This window comes from Zychaea mexicana (assembly GCF_025766255.1).
Source record: "Zychaea mexicana strain RSA 1403 chromosome Unknown BDB00scaffold_42, whole genome shotgun sequence".
Lineage (NCBI taxonomy): Eukaryota > Fungi > Mucoromycota > Mucoromycetes > Mucorales > Lichtheimiaceae > Zychaea > Zychaea mexicana.
Window position 1 is genome coordinate 1 of NW_026516705.1, and position 19,522 is coordinate 19,522.

Below are 19,522 nucleotides of genomic sequence, written 5' to 3' on the forward strand. Positions count from 1 at the left end.
AGAGCAACAATTCGCTACAACAACAACGAGCTTCACGATCTTTACAACATTAAGTTCAAACAAGCCTTGGACTGGTCTATTATGGCCTGGGACCGTGTCTCGTCCGAAACAATTTCAAATTGTTTTCGACATACTGGCCTTATGTCAGTGGAAACCCTTACAGAAGTAATTGAATCCGAAGAAGCTGTTGTTTTGCAGGAGGAGGAGGAACTGACCGTCGAATTTGACTCGTACCTAAGATCTGTCAGCAATGATCAAGATGATACGAACACAGTTTTCGTGATTCCAGATGACGAAGACGACGGGATCCATGAGATGTTGACGCTGGAAGAACGAACGGATCGTTTGGTGAATCAGAACGTTGAAGATGAAGGTACAGTAGGGACATCATACAAAGTAAGTGCATTGATGGATAAAATCCCCTCGTCTTTATAATAGGCGAGGAGGGAGAGACCGAAGAACAAAATGAAGAAGAAGATGATGCCGATGCGAATATTAGGGCAATTAAAGAAAAAAAGTGCCTCTACCAAAGTTTTATAGATAAACTTGACATCACACACAAATTGGATATGGACATCTTGTATCTGGTAAAAAAAAGAGTTAGACTTTTGGAGTCAGAGGAGCGGCAATCAGTGAAGCTGACGCAATCCCACCTCATAGACTTTCTAAATTTAGTGAATAAATATATACTACGAATTTTTATTGGGAATACATGTTAACTCTGGACTCTGATGTATGATCCGACACTGATCGCTGGTTCGATTCCGCGTCACTAAGCATTTCTATTGGTTTATACTTGTCGATATGTCACAGCCAAGTGATCGATGATCGAATTATCGATTTGTCGATATTTTACTGCTTACCAGCCTGGTCATTTGAGAAAGTGATCGAATTATCGAAAATATCGAGTTATCGAGTATCGAATTATCGAGCGGGCACTGTAGTATGTCAATACTGATGTTAAATGAAAGCGAAAGGATTAGGAGCTAAAGTGTGGCTATATTTTCAAGTAAGGTACCTGCAACGCAACTCTTCTTCTGTATATCTCACAATACATTGACATCATAAATTGCAAAGCAGTTATCCTGGGCTACATCGTTATACATAATGAGCCATAAAACTACACTTTGTACAAAGATGTTTGGATGTGAAGTAGTAGTCAGAGTAGCCTTCATAAGAGGTGACATTAGAAATGGAGCTATGATATGACTGTAAGAGGGCGATTTGTATGGTTATGATTTTCCCTAAGAATCCAGTGAAACGACATATCTCAGAACGATGATGATCAATATGTTTCTCACGCAATCAATACTACCATGCTTTCTATGTAACAAAGCAAGAGAATGATTCCTACCATATCTACCACTTGCTCAGAAAATGAGAATGGGAGTATATAATTACATCGCAAGAGTACCGTATAATAGAATACAGACTTCTTGCAATGGTTACTGTAGCAGCATGATAAACGTGCTGCTGTACATATTACGTGGACAGCATACTACGTCTAATCATGAAAGTGTCTTGAGGACTGCACCAAAAGATGACTTTAGGCTGGTAGATTACTAAAAAAATATGCACAACGCTCTGAAGGGCACGGAGTAGCAGCCTGTGGTGTACTTTGGATGAATAAATGTTGAAGCACGCTAAGAAATCTCAGTTATTTTGCAACACTCACACCAAAGCTGCGTAGCTTAAACGTACATGCATCATCTACACATTTCCAAAATGTCGTCACGCATGTCTTCCAGCGTTTGTGTTATTATTTCACATATAGGCACTGATCCATACTTAATAGCTCTCTTCCACAGCGTTATTCTTCATATAGAATTCCGCCGTTGAATTTCCGGATCAAAATGACAGTAGTATCAGTCTATTAAGTAGGATGCCTTAGCGACAGGACTTCCCGGATTATATATCGACATATCATGGTATAAGAAGCTTCTGACTACCAATTTATTGCGCTTTGTCTCTACCATGTGCTAATTTCGATCGGGAGGAAAGGAATTCGTTGCATGACTCTTATACAATCTCTCGACAAGACATCTAGATAGCAAGTATTACATATGTAGCCGTTACATTATACGTTCCAATATGCCCACCCTTTCCTCTTCGCCTTCAGCTCCTTGTTTCCTCTACATTCGTGAACCAAAGGAAGCATTTCTCTTTAAAAACAGTGAAAACTACTGGCATACCTTATAGACTTCGAACGTTTTATATAAATACGTCAGGCCTATAAGATAATTTGAATAACTCAAAAGTGGAAGCGGACGATTCTCACAAGATCTCAAAAGTCCAGTGGTAATAATTCGATCGTTGCTGCTAACAGATGCCTGTGCATATCTTAACTACCCTGACTTGTGGCTAACAACATTTGCGGTGTTTCTATTGTAAAGTTACTGTTACCATCGTATTATGTAATCACCAAGTTCCCTTCTCGCTGACGCACTGGCCAAGAAACCTTGACACGGTGCCTGGAAGATCTAAGCGGAGACCCGTATGTGAAACATTCCACGCATAAAGCGACGCCATAGCAGCGCCATATAACGATGACAACAATAGCACTCGTCCTTCATTGCCCCTTCTACTTGTTCACTTTTTTTCCTAACGAGTATCTTTTCTACGCTCAAAATGAGCAAAAAAAAAGTTGTTACGTCACGCGTTTAGCGGGATTTCAATTGTTTTTGCTCTCATGGTCATAAAGAGAGTCGTTTTTCCTTTTTTTTTCTTCTTCACCCGCGTTTTTTAAGTTACCATGTCCCACTTGAACAAATCAACCAAGTCCTCCAAGTCGCGCAAGAGCAAGTCGCGCAAAAGCAAGTCGCACAAGACCAGCAGTAAGTCGAACTTACCCAGCATGACGATGCCCAACTTGACCTTCCCAAGCATGACGATGCCCAGCATGACGATGCCCACTTTTACCCTCCCCAGCATGACGATGCCCAGCAAGGACCAATGCGGTTTAGCCGCTTTCCGCACCGTTGTTGCCCTCATTTTCCTTCTCGTCAATTTTGCCCTTGTCTTTATTGTGAGATTCGCAGTGTACCACCCCTTGTGGGCCTGCTTTATCAGTGCAATGGTAGTCATCTTCACCGTCCCGGGTTACGAGAATGCGCGCTACGATGTGATCTTTGTTGCCAAGCTTGCTGCTCTTCTGGCATGCATAGTTGTGCTTTTCGTTGCGTTCGTCTTGTGGAAGCTCGTCAACCACTTCCATCCCTTGCCTCCGATTACATTCTCGCTCATGTCGCTCCTCCCCTACCTCTGTCCCGATTCCTCGCCGCGTCCCTTCCCGCCGCCTCCTCGATCTGATGATGATCAGGAGCTAGGTGCTGCCACAGAGCGCGCGTGAACAAAAAAAAAGTACGACGACGAGAAAGCCGCGAAGGACGATGCATTCCGCGCACAAGTACGACGCCAAAGCCGCGAAGGTCGATGCCGCGCAAAGTACGACGACGAGAAAGACGCGAAGGACGACGCATTCCGCGCACAAGTACGACGCCGAAGCCGCGAGGGAGGTGCCGCGCAAAGTACGACGACGAAGCGCGAGGAGGTGCCGCGCAAAGTACGACGACGAGAAAGCCGCGAAGGACGACGCATTCCGCGCACAAGTACGACGCCGAAGCCGCGAGGGAGGTGCCGCGCAAAGTACGACGACGAGAAAGCCGCGAAGGACGACGCATTCCGCGCACAAGTACGACGCAAAGCCGCGAAGGTCGATGCCGCGCAAAGTACGACGATGAGAAAGCCGCGAAGGACGACGCATTCCGCGCACAAGTACGACGCCGAAGCCGCGAGGGAGGTGCCGCGCAAAGTACGACGACGAGAAAGCCGCGAAGGACGACGCATTCCGCGCACAAGTACGACGCCGAAGCCGCGAAGGACGATGCCGCGCAAACGTACGACGACAAGAAAGCCGCGAAGGACGACGAATTCCGCGCACGAGTACGACGCCAAAGCCGCGAAGGACGATGCCGCGCAAACGTACGACGAAGAGAAAGCCGCGAAGGACGAATTCCGCGCACTATGCCACCTATGCCCACTATGCCACCTATGCCACTTATGCTGTCTTCGTCCCTTTTTCCTGGTGCTGTCCATCACTTTCCGCCGTTACTGCCGTCGTCTCCATTTGCTCCGCTTTTTTTCTTCTTGTTTTCCGGATGTCTGTTTGCGTGCGTTCTGCTGGGGTAAATATTCGATCTTGTGTTGAGCCCTATTTGCTTGATCTGCATAGAATACTAACCAATAATATTATCATCTCGTTTCAAGTAGAGCGTACTCTGTTGTTCGGTGGTGTCTGGCGGTTTCCGCCTTCGTCAGGCGTTGGGGAGCGGTCCGGCCATCCCAGTGGATGTTTCTTCGAGGTAAAGGCAGGATTGAGTTGGCAGTGGCAGTGGCACTGCTACAGCCACCGGGGGTTGAAGGGATGTGGGGGGGCACATGGGGATAGCGATGATGGTAGAGCCGGTGGTGGGGAGGGGAACAACGCTCTGGTTGTGTAGGCAGCAGGAATATACCATCGTGTCACATGTACAGCGGCGATTCTTGACAGCAAATGACAACCCAAGGCGCCGAGCTTGTATAATTACGGTACGTACTATGCTTTCTTTAATACCTACAACCATCTTTATAAGAAGAGGCTTACTAACTGATATATCCTTTTTCCTTTCATTCTTTCCTTCTTCGTACTGCATTCAACTCGGATGTGGTTTGAAGAAGGCTACTAGAAACTTAAGGAATTTATTCCTTTCCCAGGGTTGTCATTCCAGTCAGTTCCAGCTCATGTGGATGGTGTTCCTGCAGAAGTCCTACCTGTACCAGGGCAATGTTGTTCCTCCAATCCCCGCCACCCGCTCAACCGGAGTTATCCTCGCCCTTTCCATGTCCTGGATCCCCCACCGGTTGTAGTCAGTGTCATGTCATGTAAGTCCAACTCCTTCCTTCACCTTTGCCTTGGGGATTCCTGAAGCTGGGGTGTCCGGACTGGGGTGTTTGGCCAGCGGTGTGTGTGGTACGCCGCGATGGAAAGTGTCAGCTTTCCAGGCTAGCCGAGTAAAAACTTCGGGGTGTTGTGAGAATCCCGTCTTTGGCTTGATCACATCGTCTCGTGTGGTGTTGGTGGATGAATCATGGTGATTATGCTGCTACAGGTGGCGTCAGACTTCCAGGGCTTGGTTTCGAAACGAGGATTGACAGAATCCCGTCTTTGGCTTGATTATGCCATCTCATGTGGTCTTAGTGGATGAATCTGACGGAAAGTCATGGTGACTATGCTGCTACGGGTGGCGTCAGATTTCCAGGCTAGCCGAGTAAAAACAACCTCTTTTACTTGGTGTCGGTTCGAGGATAGACAGAATCCCGTCTTTGGCTTGACCATGCCGTCTCCTATGGTATTGGTGGATGAATCTGACGAGCAGTCATGGTGGTTATGCTGCTACAGGTGGCAACAGGGTTCCAGGGCTTGTTTTCGAATCGAGGATTGGCAGAATTCCGTCTTTGGCTTGATCAGTCTATTGGCAGCACATTATCAAATACACAACATGCGAAATTTCTTTGACGGTTTTTTTCTGATCTGACGTTCTTGATCATTACAACAACACCAACGACAGCGACAACGACATCGAACAAGCGTGCGTCCAAGGACAAGCAACATTCATTCAAACGACGAATCGACATATTAGGGAAGGAGCAGATTTACTATCTACTGGTGATGCTATGGCGACAAGTACTTTTCAAACGGATGCGGGTATCTGCACTCAAGATCCTCATCAAAAGGCGGTACATACATTCAAAACTTGCATGGGCGAATTAACTGCAAGTCGTCGTGTACAAACTCTGACATCAACTATTGTGGGTGGACAAAACGACCGAGACAAAAAGACGACACGTGTCTTTTGCGCGAATTGGACAGCAGTCGCTGACCTGTGGACATCGGCATGTAAGAAATTCTGAGCTGGTCAAAAAAATCGACAACAGTGGAATATGGCAATTATTTCAGTCCGTCGGAAATCAACAAGGTGGCAACAAAACAAACGACATTCGAGGAGACATCTTTTAATATGGTGGCTATTGAAGCATAGGACATGAACTTGGAATCGGCAACAGCATGCATGATAGCTTGTCAAGCTGGTCAACGATGTTTTTTCCAAAGATGGCAACTTTTATTTATCCCTGCTTATGACAACGAAAACAACAGAGAGCAACAACCTTCAATCAAACCAAGAACAGTACTGTCTGTTGGCAGATAACCTGTGGCTACCGATGTGGCGGCAATCACACACAAGAAGCAAAAGCGACAAGGAATTACGAGAGCTAGGCAATGCACGATATGATATGACGTTATCTTGGCGAACCAGAGTTATTACACCACATATACGGCGGGAATACTCATGGCATCAACAATTTAGGCGGCAACACAGGGTCAATCGATCTTCACTGTGTGACAGCACAAATCAAGCGCAGCAAGGGCGGAAATGGTGACAAATTACAGGGCAGCAAAGGATTACAAAACTCAAACGACAGAAAAAGCAATATTGACGACACATTCGAAATGACAACAAACCAAAGCTTTCATCAACAGTTGCAAGCTATAAAAAGGCAAAATTGACAACAAACGCGAGCGACTGAATGCACAAAACAATGACAGCAAAAGGCAAAACCATCAGCAAGATTTGGGTGAAACTGACAACATTTCACACGACCGTTTAGTGGATACAAAATATAGTAAGTGTACAGTACGTGACTATTGATCAGGCCAATACTTAATTAAACAGGGAATGATACTTATATACATCTCCTCTTAGTAAACAAGGCGGCAAAGGTGGCACAAAAAGCGGCGATGAAGATTCATAAAAAACATCGGTATGTGCAGCAGGGATATCACGGACAGCAATGCTCAGAGCTTTTTGAACAAGCCAGTATTCATATTAGCCAGTATCCTTTCTGCTTTGGTGGGTCTATGTAACACGGTGGCAAATGAACAAGCAGCAGGCAGTGGCAGCAAAAACAAAAAAAACGCCCAAGGGCATCAAACAAGACATTGCCTCTAAGGACAGTATCAGCAAGTGATTGATGGAACGACACGACGGCACTTTCACAATATCAATGGCCGAACGAAGCTGGCACGTCATTCATATACAACTGTCAAATATACAACAACAAGCAAGCAACGAACATTAAAGCGCGTCCGAAAACCACTACACGACGAGGGAAACAATCAAGGTCTCTTGATGCACAGAAGAACAAGACAAGACATGTGATCAAGATCTACACACTATGGACTTCCAAGCATACTCATTGGTTTACGGCAGCAATACAATCATTAGTAGGAGACTAACAGGTAATTTGAATGTCGATGATGTGAGGCTGAAACAGAAATATGATGCAATTAGTACCACTGGGAATACATACTTATCAAGCTCAAATGAATCTAATAGTGAAAACAGCGACCAATGTAGCCGGGCATGATGCAGACAAGGAAGGACACTTGTTATCATCCTTTCCTTGTCATGCGTTGGCAGCAACAAGAAACATCACTAGAGAGAGATGGTGGCAGTCTCTATTCCAGTTTTGAATAATAGTGCAAATCAAAAAGGAGAACAATCACGTATAGTAGTATCGTGGTAAGGAAACCCAACGCACTTTATGCTCATTACTTTTGTAAACACTTGTGCTCACTGTGATTTTACTCTATCTTCTTTATTAGTGAAGGTCTCTTTCCACAAATCAAGATCCGCCAAAATTTACATCTATTCTTTGTCTGACAGATTGCTAGTAAGTTATTTTCTATGTAATGATGGCCCCCCAAAAAAAGCAAGAAATCGAAAAAAAAAAAAAAAGAGAACAGAAAAAAAAAGTAGTGTTAGTATAGTTTAAAAAAATATACAGTAATCAGCAAAACCAAGTCCGTGACACAAAACGCGAAGCTCAAGCCGATGTCAAGAAACGAAAAGGCGTCACAGACTTTTGATGGAGCACGAGGCCAAGAAGGCACACAAAAGAAGACATCAGTCGTATCATCGAATGGGCTTATTCATATCACACGCACAACAGCAGCGTTAAAACAAGTCTTGACAGATATGTTATACAAGCATATTCAGGAACCAGCAACAAAACAAAGAGAAATCAACACGCAGAACAGCCAATTCTATTATCCACATCATACACAAAAACAACGTCAAGCCATGGCCAACACGAACACGCCATCAAGTTAAACTGCACAGGACGAGCGAAGGGATTGGTAATATTGACAGTACGTACAAACAGAAAACAGCAACAGGTGCTCAAATTTCATCTAATCGTCACTATCTAACATAAAAAGCTCTTTGACGTTCATCTGTTTAGGTCTAAGACTATTTCCATCGCCAAAATAACCTCAGCAATCATCAGTGCAAGACATAGATTCGAAGCATAGGAGTTCAACTTTCAAGTCGCAACTCAGGACAACGCCGTCTATGCAAAAGAGCGAAGTCAAGATGATCAACTAGGAAATGCGAAAATACGGTTCGTGGCTCAAAAAAACAACAACAGACAAACTGACGGCAATATGGGCTACTGAAAAATCGACAACACATCAAGACAGAAAGGCAGAACCAAGCAGCGAAGTGCCTGTACTAGTACTTTTGTATAGATCTTAAAAAAACAAGCAAAAAAAAACAAAAAAGAACAGGGGGCTATCATTACTTAGGACGTGAACTTACTAACAGCTGCAGACTACACGACTCTTTTTATAAGTACTCAAGTCAAAACATCACCTAGATTAGAAATGCATATATATAATTACAAATAAAGCTCTAAATTCAGTACAAACATAAATGATGTTTTTTTCAACGAAAAGAAAATCAGTGTTTGTAACCATATGTGAGTTTCCGAAGAACGACTGCCAAAGGCTCACCATGTATGTACAGTGCCCGCTCGATAATTCGATCACTTTGGTCACAGCCGTAAGTGATCGAATTATCGAAATATCGATTTATGGAATTGGTACTCCGTTAAGAAAAGGAAGGTTCAAGAAGAAAGTATAGACACCCTGTCATCTTGTGTTACATGTAGTAATAATGTAGCTGATGTCATCTGTCAGCAAAAAACATTGTCTTCTTTACCTTATCTTTTTACTTCAATATTAAGGGCAACAACTCACTTACAAACCGCCAAAAATTTGCTATTTGCACATACAAACAGCAGAATCCTAAAGTCGGTCAACGTGCTTTAGCACAATGGGCTAAGGATGAGTTCAAACTCGAGAAACCACCTGTCCAATCGACAATCTCGCTTATTCTTAGAGAAAAAGAGAAGTATCTCGCTATGTCGGAAACCGAGCTTAATATGAAAAGAAAACGCGTACCAGCATTGCCAGAAGTCGAAAACGTTCTTGCAGAATTCGTCATGGATATGGCATCTGTTGGGCAACCAGTCAACAGGGAAAGCATCATTCTCCAAGCAAAAATTCAAGCAAGACGCCTCAACATTGTTGTTCCTGAAGGATTTCAGTATTCTGACGGCTGGGTCACCAAATTCATGAAACGTCACAGATTAAAATCACACGGTATCCATGGTGAGGCTGGCTCCGTTGACATCGACGATGAAAAGATTTAAAAGCAGCTTGAAGAAGTCAAGGCCAAAATAGCCGAGTTTCCACCTGAATGCATCTATAACATTGATGAAACGGGACTTTTTTACAAGCAAGTGCCACGTCGAACGATTTCGAACAAACCTATTGCCGGACGAAAAGTCGATAAAAGTCGTGTAACTGTTGTCCTTGTCACCAATGCAACTGGCTCGCATAAACTTGGCCCCTACTTCATTGGACGCTTTGCTGGAGGAAAAGATTTTGGATCAAAGCTGAGTAAGTTAATGTTAGTAAAACATGAAAAAGAACGACAGCTGATTCAATACACCATAATAGTCAAGGACTGTTACAAGTATCACTTTGCTGGATGCGGTCCAATTTTTGCTGGATGCGGTCCGGATACGGTCCTTCAATTTTGGATGCGGTCCAATTTTGCTGGATACGGTCCAATTTTGCGGGATACGGTCCAATTTTTGCTGGATGCGGTCCGGATACGGTCCTTCAATTTTGGGATACGGTCCAATTTTGCTGGATACGGTCCAATTTTGCTGGATACGGTCCAATTTTGCTGGATACGGTCCAACTTTTGCTGGATGCGGTCCAATTTTGCGGGATACGGTCCAATTTTTGCTGGATACGGTCCAATTTTTGCTGGATACGGTCCAATTTTGCTGGATACGGTCCCAATTTTGCTGGATGCGGTCCAATTTTTGCTCTCTTATTGATGGATAATGCACCTTCGCATAAAAACTTGGAAATTCAGTTAAAAAATATCGAGTTGTGCATGCTTCCTCCAAATACCACATCCCACTACCAACCGCTTGATGCAGGAATCATTGCTTCGTTCAAAAAAAAGTATAGGTACATTGTAAACAACAGGAGATTTAAGCAGACAAAGTGATTTATTTGGATGTTAAGAAAGCAGAACTTGTTGGGCCAAATCTATTTTAGGAGCATCTTATTTCGCAGAGCAACAATTCGCTACAACAACAACGAGCTTCACGATCTTTACAACATTAAGTTCAAACAAGCCTTGGACTGGTCTATTATGGCCTGGGACCGTGTCTCGTCCGAAACAATTTCAAATTGTTTTCGACATACTGGCCTTATGTCAGTGGAAACCCTTACAGAAGTAATTGAATCCGAAGAAGCTGTTGTTTTGCAGGAGGAGGAGGAACTGACCGTCGAATTTGACTCGTACCTAAGATCTGTCAGCAATGATCAAGATGATACGAACACAGTTTTCGTGATTCCAGATGACGAAGACGACGGGATCCATGAGATGTTGACGCTGGAAGAACGAACGGATCGTTTGGTGAATCAGAACGTTGAAGATGAAGGTACAGTAGGGACATCATACAAAGTAAGTGCATTGATGGATAAAATCCCCTCGTCTTTATAATAGGCGAGGAGGGAGAGACCGAAGAACAAAATGAAGAAGAAGATGATGCCGATGCGAATATTAGGGCAATTAAAGAAAAAAAGTGCCTCTACCAAAGTTTTATAGATAAACTTGACATCACACACAAATTGGATATGGACATCTTGTATCTGGTAAAAAAAAGAGTTAGACTTTTGGAGTCAGAGGAGCGGCAATCAGTGAAGCTGACGCAATCCCACCTCATAGACTTTCTAAATTTAGTGAATAAATATATACTACGAATTTTTATTGGGAATACATGTTAACTCTGGACTCTGATGTATGATCCGACACTGATCGCTGGTTCGATTCCGCGTCACTAAGCATTTCTATTGGTTTATACTTGTCGATATGTCACAGCCAAGTGATCGATGATCGAATTATCGATTTGTCGATATTTTACTGCTTACCAGCCTGGTCATTTGAGAAAGTGATCGAATTATCGAAAATATCGAGTTATCGAGTATCGAATTATCGAGCGGGCACTGTAGAAGTCGCTCAGTGATTGCAGTCAAAAGATTACGCACATGCGCTATTTAGCCAAGTCTATAAGCTTTAGAATATTAACAAATCAAAGTATATATACTCAAGATATACGAAAGAAAATCCAAGAGTGAACAGTTGTATATTTTAGTTGCTGGAAGGCCACATAGAAACAATAAAAGTTGAAAACTCGAAAAAACAAGGCCAAAGCCAAGTGACCATGTTCTATCCTCAATGGGCTACGACGATGGCCAGGCCGCTACGTATCGACCAATTTCTGGATCAAAATGTGCCCTAAGATAGCCATTACCGGATAAGCATATTACACAAAGGATAGAATTAAGAAATATCTCTCCACAGAAGTAATTGTCCCTTAAGTTTATGAAATAATAGAGGACGTTGATAACGAGCCAATTCATTCACGACGAATATACGCGAAAGTAAAAGCTTTCGTTAAATCTTGCAGAAAATATGCGCAGTAAAATTTGCCTCAATGTGATATACTGTACGCTTCTAAATGTTAAAGTTGTTTGCAACGAAAGTTACTATGTGCAAAACAGGTGTACAATCTGTCAACGAAATGATGATCGTTATTAAATCGCTTCCACATTGAATCCTGTTTTCTTCTATCCAGTAAAGGGTATAAGCCTTACCATATATATTCATAACTATCTAGCCGTGTACGATTAATAGATTTGAAAGTTTTTAAGTAATATCTCGACAAATAATGTTTCCAATCAGGTGTTGGTTTTAGGCGATAAATAAGCTTTCTGAAGTGCTTAGTTTCAGGAATAAGTACTAGCCGAGTTTTTACACCACCGTTTCGCAAGTAATTATAAAGGTCGAAAGCCAATTGATTATGTGTCGCGTATTTCGCACATACGCCTAACAGAGGCTGAGCAGATAGACCTACACTTCATCCTCCATTATGATAATGGGCCATATTCACAAGTGGAATCTCCTAACTACATGTGTATAACAGTATAGCATAAATAGATCCAAAACAAAGCATAGGGTGGTAAACTTCGTATCACGTACTCGCTTGACGGATATACCACGGAAAGTTGTAATCAAAGCAGATAGCAGCACCGACACGTCCGAACTCTGGCGTATCCACGTATTGGATTTCTTCTTTTCCCGCCGGTTGTGGCTCCTATTATGCAGTAAGGTAATTTAGAGTCATTAGTAAAGCTATTTGTACCGATAGTAGTAAACCCAATAATATTGTGTACACATACAACGAATGGTACGGGATGGGCCTTATTGTAATTAATGGCAATTTCACCCTTTGGCGTTACTAGAACCAACTTGTTCTCCAAAATGTTGGTTTCGTGGTCCTTGTCATAAGTAAGAGCAAGATACACTTGTTTTTCCAGGGCAAGATTTCGGGCCTTTTCAAGCAGATCAGCTTCTTCCTGTGGACTGCTCGCGGATCCCGTTTCCTCGGACCATACGATCAATTTGGCTCCTGCCTGTAGTTTAATCAATAAATGAAATTTTGCATGAGTATTTTACGATAGGTTACACTGAGGTGTCGTTTCACCCCTACTTCCGCAAAAAAAATATATACAAAGACATACATTAGCAAGACTTGTGGATCGATTTAACCATCGATCATGTTCTGTTTGCTGCTGCTGGTTTAGCAAACTTGGACCAATCACGCAGCCGACAGGAACGGTTTCAGGCACATAGTCAGGATACGCGACCTGGAAGAACGAGCCTCGATGGATATTGATTTGCCAGCCCCCAATAATGGATAGTAGGGAGAGTAAAGCAGCATACCAGATGGCAGGATGCCAAAGCCATCCCTTCTCGGTGGTGGCGGTAGTGATAGGATGCGTTACAAGCTGTTGTTCTTCATCACCGTCGTTGTCGGCATTATTGCTGAACGCCGGCTTTTCGGAAGTTCGGCCGAACTCTTGGACGATCGTGGCAAATAACGCGAGCAAAAAGTCCACAGCGGGTCGTCCAGCAAACCACACTGCAGCCTGTACAATGTCTGGGAAGCCAGTAATGATACTGTTGGAGTATGTGAGGATATCGCCAGCGCCCATCAAATGGCCAAAAAGGGCAAGCCAGACGCCTGTGAATAAAAGCGGAAAAACCAACACGCGTACCCTGCTGGTGACTAGCAAGGAAGTCAGCTGCGACTGGAACGCACACGTTGATACCAGCACCTAACGCAACCACTTGAATGAAGTGCATTTACCCATAACAGTGGCTCTTATTTAGTAAAAAAAATAGTTTGCTGATCGTTTCTTTGCTTCAATGGCAACGGTTAAAAAATATCCTCACCTAACGTCAACCACGGACGCTGGAATCGTTTCTCACTTTCAAGACCGTCTGGTAAACCTAGAATGGAGATCATAAAGACAAGACATTCACGACGAAAGCGATAAAGACATTGAGCCATTGCTTGCGGGTATAATGAAGCAATAGTGCAAAGTAAAACACGGTTGCTGATGGAATGGACTGAGTGCCACTGGCAAACACGCTACATAGTAAGGAACGAGAGAGGTGCCCTCGCAAATCAATACTTTTTCTTACTACAGCCACACCTTAAACAGCTATCTAGTTTTTCTTACCCCACAAAAAACAGTGGTAATACGAGCCGATGGCCGATACTATATGATTTCAGCTTTTCAGTGATCGTCATAAAGTAAGAAAAGATGAACGTCAATTATACAGTATAGACTCGATTGTAAGTTCGGGTGAATCTTGGCGCTGTGCTCCTCCGCCAAGCTCTTTTATCATTCGTGTGGAATATACGATAGACGGTGCTACCTATATCACATCAGACTTCAAAGGTGTTACTAAATCATGTGCATGTATATACAATGTGTACTATCAAATGAAGCATTTACGTCTTGCTGTGCCATTAATCAAAAGCAAGGTTCTCATAGGTATAGCGTATATTATCACAGTTTAGGACCATGCCTCAAGTATCAACGCCGTTACTATTACAGTTGCATATGTGCAACAGTGACACATGCATTTGCAGATATTGGCACTCGTCGAACAGCTTTTTTACTATGATACGTTCTTCGATAATTGATGATGATGATGGATGGCGCCTTTTTAAAGCTCTTTTACATTGAAACAGAATAAAGTTGGATGCACTGTGGTCAGCAAATTTTTAAAAAGAATCTCCACCGGCACGCCAGAGATCGCACTTCTGGTTGTATAATCACTGAATGGATCGCTCTGTTCACGGAACCACACCGGTAAATGCACAATTCATAATTTTCTTTCATAGAGAGGCTGGTCTCGTTTTCTGCAGCAAGCTGCTCCTCGAAAAGCATTTATTATAAATAGTCAATTGATCAGCCCATGCTCAGGATAGTTACAAACACTTCTTCAAGAGAGTAGAAACGAAATCAATAAAATTTATTGTACACAAAGACAGAAGAAGACACGTTTTTTATCGTTGCTTGCAAATGACCGGCTTGTATATGAATCCTTCGTTCCTCAAAGGAGAGGTTGCTCTCCCTTGGTCTCCACAAGCCTCAGTTCCAAAGGAACCTACACCTCCCAATAACAAATCACTACAAATAGAAGAAGATGGGTGAGAGTAGTTTGTCAAGGGGGGAATTACGTGTATACTTACTTTGTGAGTGCACAGCGGTAAAGAACTTTACGGCTTGTAGTGCGCTCACCTACACCTCCCAATAACAAATCACTACAAATAGAAGAAGATGGGTGAGAGTAGTTTGTCAAGGGGGGAATTACGTGTATACTTACTTTGTGAGTGCACAGCGGTAAAGAACTTATGGCTTGTAGTGCGCTCACGGATAGGGCTCGCTGCAATAGCGACTCGTGCACTGCGCCACAAAGATCCTAATGAAAATCGCAAATGTACGCCGAAAACAATAACGAATACTGATTCTGCACGTACACCCACTCGGATCAAGTAGCAGAAGGCAACCCTTCAATAAAGAAGCTGAAAAGTGGAAAAGATCTTTCGACAGTGAGGAAGAAGAAAGAGAAAGGGAAATGCGCAGTCGAGTCCAGTTCTTTTGTAGGCGTCACAGTTTGACCTGTTTGACCATCCGATGTTGCACAAGGATCGCGAACAATGGATGACAATCTCTCAAGGGCCATGCTTCACACCGATAACACCTGCACATTGTAGACGCTCCAGGCTCCATGCACACACTCGTCCCATCTCGCTACTTGGCGATCACGATGAGTTTCGTTCTTTTCTGTTCACTGAAGCTTGCCTCTTATCGGTGTACCATATGCATAAGGGGCAAGAGTCGAGTGGGAACATTTCCGAAAGTGTGAGTAACACCAAAAATCTCTTATGATTTCATGCATGAACGGTGCTTCGGAAAGTTTTTCCAGGGCACCAATTCAGATACCATGGAAATCGCTACAAGTTCACTCCAAGTAAGTCAAAATATGCCACAGCGGCCGATTCAAAGAAAGAAGTGGCAGTGACGGCCAAGGGGCACAGCCGCAACAACCAGGTTGTCGATGAACAGAAGGAGTAGAAAGGAGAGTAGGAGCAATGTGACGTTTAAAAGAAATTATAGAGCGCGTCGTCACCTGACATTGCTCTTGTCGGCATGAGTTGTTCCTTACATCCACTACTCGAAATATGTAATTAGCAAGCATGACTTTAGCTTTTGTTTGAAATGTGAAGATAGCAGTCAGGGTATACAGGATGATTGGCAGCACATATGTAGGCAGTAGCACGGACGGCAAAATAGTTTTATGTCTACTGTGACTCGTATTACGTCGTATGTTTAAGATCGTAACCTGATGTTTTTTGAAGCCTTCGAAAGCCTTGGAAAGCTTTCCAGAGCATTTAAAGATTTCAGAAAGCGAACATGAATTTCTGGCGTATGGCTACCAATGAACGTGCGTCAGACCTCCAACATCTGGTCTTTATCGTAGGCGGTCGAGTAGCTGTACTGTACCAGCCAATGTCCTTAACAAAGATGTCCTCGCTTTGCGCGCTCCATGAAACCCCTTCTTTGGTAAGGCTTATGAGTTTGCTTTATTGACAACCAATTGCTGTTGCTGCTGTTGTCGGCTGCGGAGACATTTTGGTATAATGAATGGTGTCGTAGCATTTTTCCGCCCGAGGAATCCCGGTATCCTTATACCCCCCCTACTACTGAGCGTTAAATTTTGCAGTTGGTGGCATTCCATACGTAGTAGTGGTATTAAACGCGTCTCCTCGTTCATTTTTTGATTTATCCTGAGCGTCGTAAGATGTAAATCCAATGTGGAAAGCACGGCAACAAGCCTTGTGCATCTTAGCCATGACATTCGGAATGATTTCTCGAGTAATGCATCTACTACTGGCCGCGACGAGGCCAAACCAACGAATATACGCGATAATCCCTTGTATCCATCGGACACTCCAACGGTCTTCACCACCAATGAATGCTTTAGTCAGCACGTCACAACAGTTGGGAAGCGACTTTAGCGTCTAATAATCATATCCTGTGCCTGAGTCCCCATAGTTCTCGTGGGCCCATTCGCATGCCTGATGACTTAAGTTACTGAAAAACACACTCAAAAACACACACACGGGTACGTAACAGCAGAAATACGGCGACGTATCTTTTGATTTTATACAGCGCAATACTGCCTTTTTTTTAAAAAAGAATATGCTTTTATTAATCTACATACTGCTACTACTACATACCGCTGCCACTGCCACTGCCACTGCTGCTACTGCTGCCACTGCTGCTACTGCTGCTACTGCTACTGCTGCTGCCACTGCCACTGTCACTGCTGCTGCCACTGCTTCTGCTGCTACGGGTAGTCCTGGCTGAAACGACAAACTTTTGGACGCGGCCATCCCGGTTCATCGTTATGCTCGTCGACACTGTGCACGGGTACTTTTTTGCATTCGAAATCTTGGTCACAATTTTCATGATTCAAAAGAAAAGAAAGAGAGAGAGAGAGAGGAGCAAAGTAGCAAAAATTATCTCCATGTAGTGCTTTTATATCTTTTTTTTTTGTATGAGTAAAGTTTATTTAAATTGAGGGCTCTGAGCCCCAATAAAATATGTTGCTTATTCTGTTATGGGTGCTATGGAGGGGTAACGTGCCTTTAGGTCCTGCAAATACTGTAATGCAATCGTTTGATTCCATGGCGACTCATCTAAGACTGCGCGCCAATGCATTGTCCAAACAGTTTGTAAAACCAGACCAAGCTTTTATATCTTATCTGTTCGCTTGGTCAACTGATCCAAAAAAGGAAAAAAAGAAAATTGACAGCGTCACTTACCAGCCCAGGTGATGCCATGTTACACCGACAAGCACACTCTGGACACGCCGAACTATGGGTCTGTCGTCTCCCGAGGCATTCGGAATGCAACCTCACTGACATTCCCCTTTGCAATGTGCTCACTTCAGGCTACACGTACACACTAGTCTTGTCTTTCTACATGGCTCTCACAAAGTGTCTCCACTTGTTAAAGTATGATGACGCCTTTTCTTCTACTCGACACTGAGGTTACACAAGGCCTAGACTATCGATAAGGGCGCATGACGGGGGCATTGTCTTTTGGAAAGCTATACTGGCGATCCGTGATTCCAAGTGGCAATCGGAACAATGCTTACAGAAGCCCCGCTACGCTTTGTATTCTTCCGCGCGTTTGAAAGTACAGGCGCGTGTGACATCCAGGAGATTAGCAGACTCTCGCTGTCTATGTCCCTGCGTTTTTGTACTCTGGCGGTGCAGCAGTGTCTCGTCTGTTGTGTCGCAGTCGAGAGTGAAAACGCGGCTGAATGACGGCTTTCCCCACAACAACAGCCATGCTCTGCAGATTGAGGAAAGAATACTTCTGTTCAATAATACATGGCTCCAATAAGGGAACCATTTACATTCGCAGGAGAGTCAGATACTGTATTCACGCAGCAGTCTAGATACCATTGAATCAAAAAGCGCTGCCATAGCAACTGGCAGTTTCATTTGATTCTTCTTCAGCTACCAAAGCTTTAATCACATCCATGTGCGCATCGGGCGCTGTAGTCGTGTCCTCGACTGCTTCAGATAGAAGTGAGGGATCAACATGCACAGCTGCCGTGGGATCAAATACGGTAGCAGTCGGCACAGGGCGAGTACGATCAGGAGTGTTGTCACAGGCCGTTGAACAGGTGTCGTTTGAACCTCATGAGAAGAACGTCTGAGTACAAGTCGTCGCGATGCGTCCTCAACCACACATACTCTGCGCGAAACTGGGAACCACAACACTCCATCAACAGTTTACAGTACTCGCGCTAAACCAATATGTCCATCGGGTCAAGATTCAAGGTGAAGGCTGGCCGAGGATTGAAGAGATCGGGAGAAAGGCGACTAGCCGCACGTCTGTGGACCTCGTTGTTGAGCTCACAATCTATGTCATCCATAATCCGTGAAAAATTTGGGCGATGCTTACCATATGAAGAAAAGTAGTTTGCTCTGGAACACATTCGCAGGTGCAGGAGCAGCTTGCGATAGCGGCAAGATGGGCGGCGGCGGCGGAGGCGGGAGCAAACCAAACTACGTACACAAGGAACAGATCAACGTGCGCATCGAAGTGCAACACTCAGCGCGAGCAACAAAGGCCACAAGGACGACGAAACCAGTAAAGTTACAAAGAAGTGGGTGGGCCTGCCAGAGGAACGTAATGCAACCAGGGGCGAGGACACCACACAACATAGCGAGCGAAATTGCGAAAAATTCAAGCTTTGCGATAAAAGAGATAAGAAGCTGTTAAAGAAGAAGAGATGTGCACTGCGACGGGCGACATAATCATATATTGTTGCCTACGCAACAAATTGAAGTCTCCGCCAACTTTTTAGCATGTATTTTTTATGCGTGCACCATGGTATCGCTACCGCCATGGAGATGTCCTGTACGTTTTGAGTACTCACGTTATCACTGCCTTTATTTCTTAAAGCAACTAATCATTTGGTGGCATCACAAAGGATAAACCTATTATCATCGCATAGTAGCATAGCTCGGATGACTAAACAGATTGGATGTTTTAAAAAACACGATAATTGGCGTATACTGTATGTACACTCTTTCCAGTAACTTTTTGCGCATA

At 43.8% G+C, this 19,522-nt stretch overlaps 6 protein-coding genes across 6 annotated transcripts; 4 read left to right on the forward strand and 2 right to left on the reverse strand.

Annotated features, from left to right (window-relative positions):
* Nucleotides 1–2,752: 2,752 nt before the first annotated feature.
* On the forward strand, nucleotides 2,753–3,349 carry BDB00DRAFT_788348 (uncharacterized protein; the record flags this gene model as incomplete). Its single annotated transcript, XM_053120796.1, has 2 exons — nucleotides 2,753–2,834; nucleotides 2,964–3,349. The coding sequence occupies 2 exons, from the start codon at nucleotides 2,753–2,755 to the stop codon at nucleotides 3,347–3,349; spliced, it is 468 nt and encodes a 155-aa protein (XP_052979120.1).
* Nucleotides 3,350–3,856: 507 nt separating this feature from the next.
* BDB00DRAFT_825846 (uncharacterized protein) lies at nucleotides 3,857–4,394 on the forward strand. The gene is made up of 2 exons (XM_053123681.1): nucleotides 3,857–4,184; nucleotides 4,270–4,394. Exons 1-2 carry the CDS (start codon nucleotides 3,969–3,971, stop codon nucleotides 4,363–4,365), a joined length of 312 nt encoding a protein of 103 aa, XP_052979121.1. The 5' UTR covers nucleotides 3,857–3,968; the 3' UTR covers nucleotides 4,366–4,394.
* Nucleotides 4,160–5,082, forward strand: BDB00DRAFT_411054 (uncharacterized protein). Its single transcript, XM_053117284.1, has 2 exons — nucleotides 4,160–4,184; nucleotides 4,267–5,082. The coding sequence occupies exon 2, from the start codon at nucleotides 4,438–4,440 to the stop codon at nucleotides 4,903–4,905; it is 468 nt and encodes a 155-aa protein (XP_052979122.1). The 5' UTR covers nucleotides 4,160–4,184; nucleotides 4,267–4,437; the 3' UTR covers nucleotides 4,906–5,082.
* A 475-nt stretch (nucleotides 5,083–5,557) lies between these two features.
* On the forward strand, nucleotides 5,558–5,809 carry BDB00DRAFT_825855 (uncharacterized protein; the record flags this gene model as incomplete). The annotated part of the gene is made up of 1 exon (XM_053123682.1): nucleotides 5,558–5,809. A coding segment is annotated over one exon (252 nt), but the record flags the coding sequence as incomplete, so codon positions are not given.
* Nucleotides 5,810–12,498: 6,689 nt separating this feature from the next.
* BDB00DRAFT_872908 (uncharacterized protein) lies at nucleotides 12,499–13,881 on the reverse strand (the record flags this gene model as incomplete). Its single annotated transcript, XM_053127015.1, has 4 exons — nucleotides 12,499–12,621; nucleotides 12,707–12,940; nucleotides 13,049–13,551; nucleotides 13,764–13,881. The coding sequence occupies 4 exons, from the start codon at nucleotides 13,879–13,881 to the stop codon at nucleotides 12,499–12,501; spliced, it is 978 nt and encodes a 325-aa protein (XP_052979124.1).
* A 4,486-nt stretch (nucleotides 13,882–18,367) lies between these two features.
* BDB00DRAFT_788350 (uncharacterized protein) lies at nucleotides 18,368–19,131 on the reverse strand (the record flags this gene model as incomplete). Its single annotated transcript, XM_053120797.1, has 2 exons — nucleotides 18,368–18,600; nucleotides 18,981–19,131. The coding sequence occupies 2 exons, from the start codon at nucleotides 19,129–19,131 to the stop codon at nucleotides 18,368–18,370; spliced, it is 384 nt and encodes a 127-aa protein (XP_052979125.1).
* Between the last annotated feature and the right edge of the window lie 391 nt (nucleotides 19,132–19,522).

Excerpts from the sequence above, each read along its gene's own strand:
- BDB00DRAFT_825846 (XM_053123681.1), top strand. The coding sequence starts at position 3,969 with ATGCCGCGCAAACGTACGACGAAGAGAAAGCCGCGAAGGACGAATTCC. Across the intron at positions 4,185-4,269 it reads TTTGCGTGCGTTCTGCTGGG|AGCGTACTCTGTTGTTCGGT; the intron begins GTAAATATTCGA and ends CGTTTCAAGTAG.
- BDB00DRAFT_411054 (XM_053117284.1), top strand. The coding sequence starts at position 4,438 with ATGGGGATAGCGATGATGGTAGAGCCGGTGGTGGGGAGGGGAACAACG.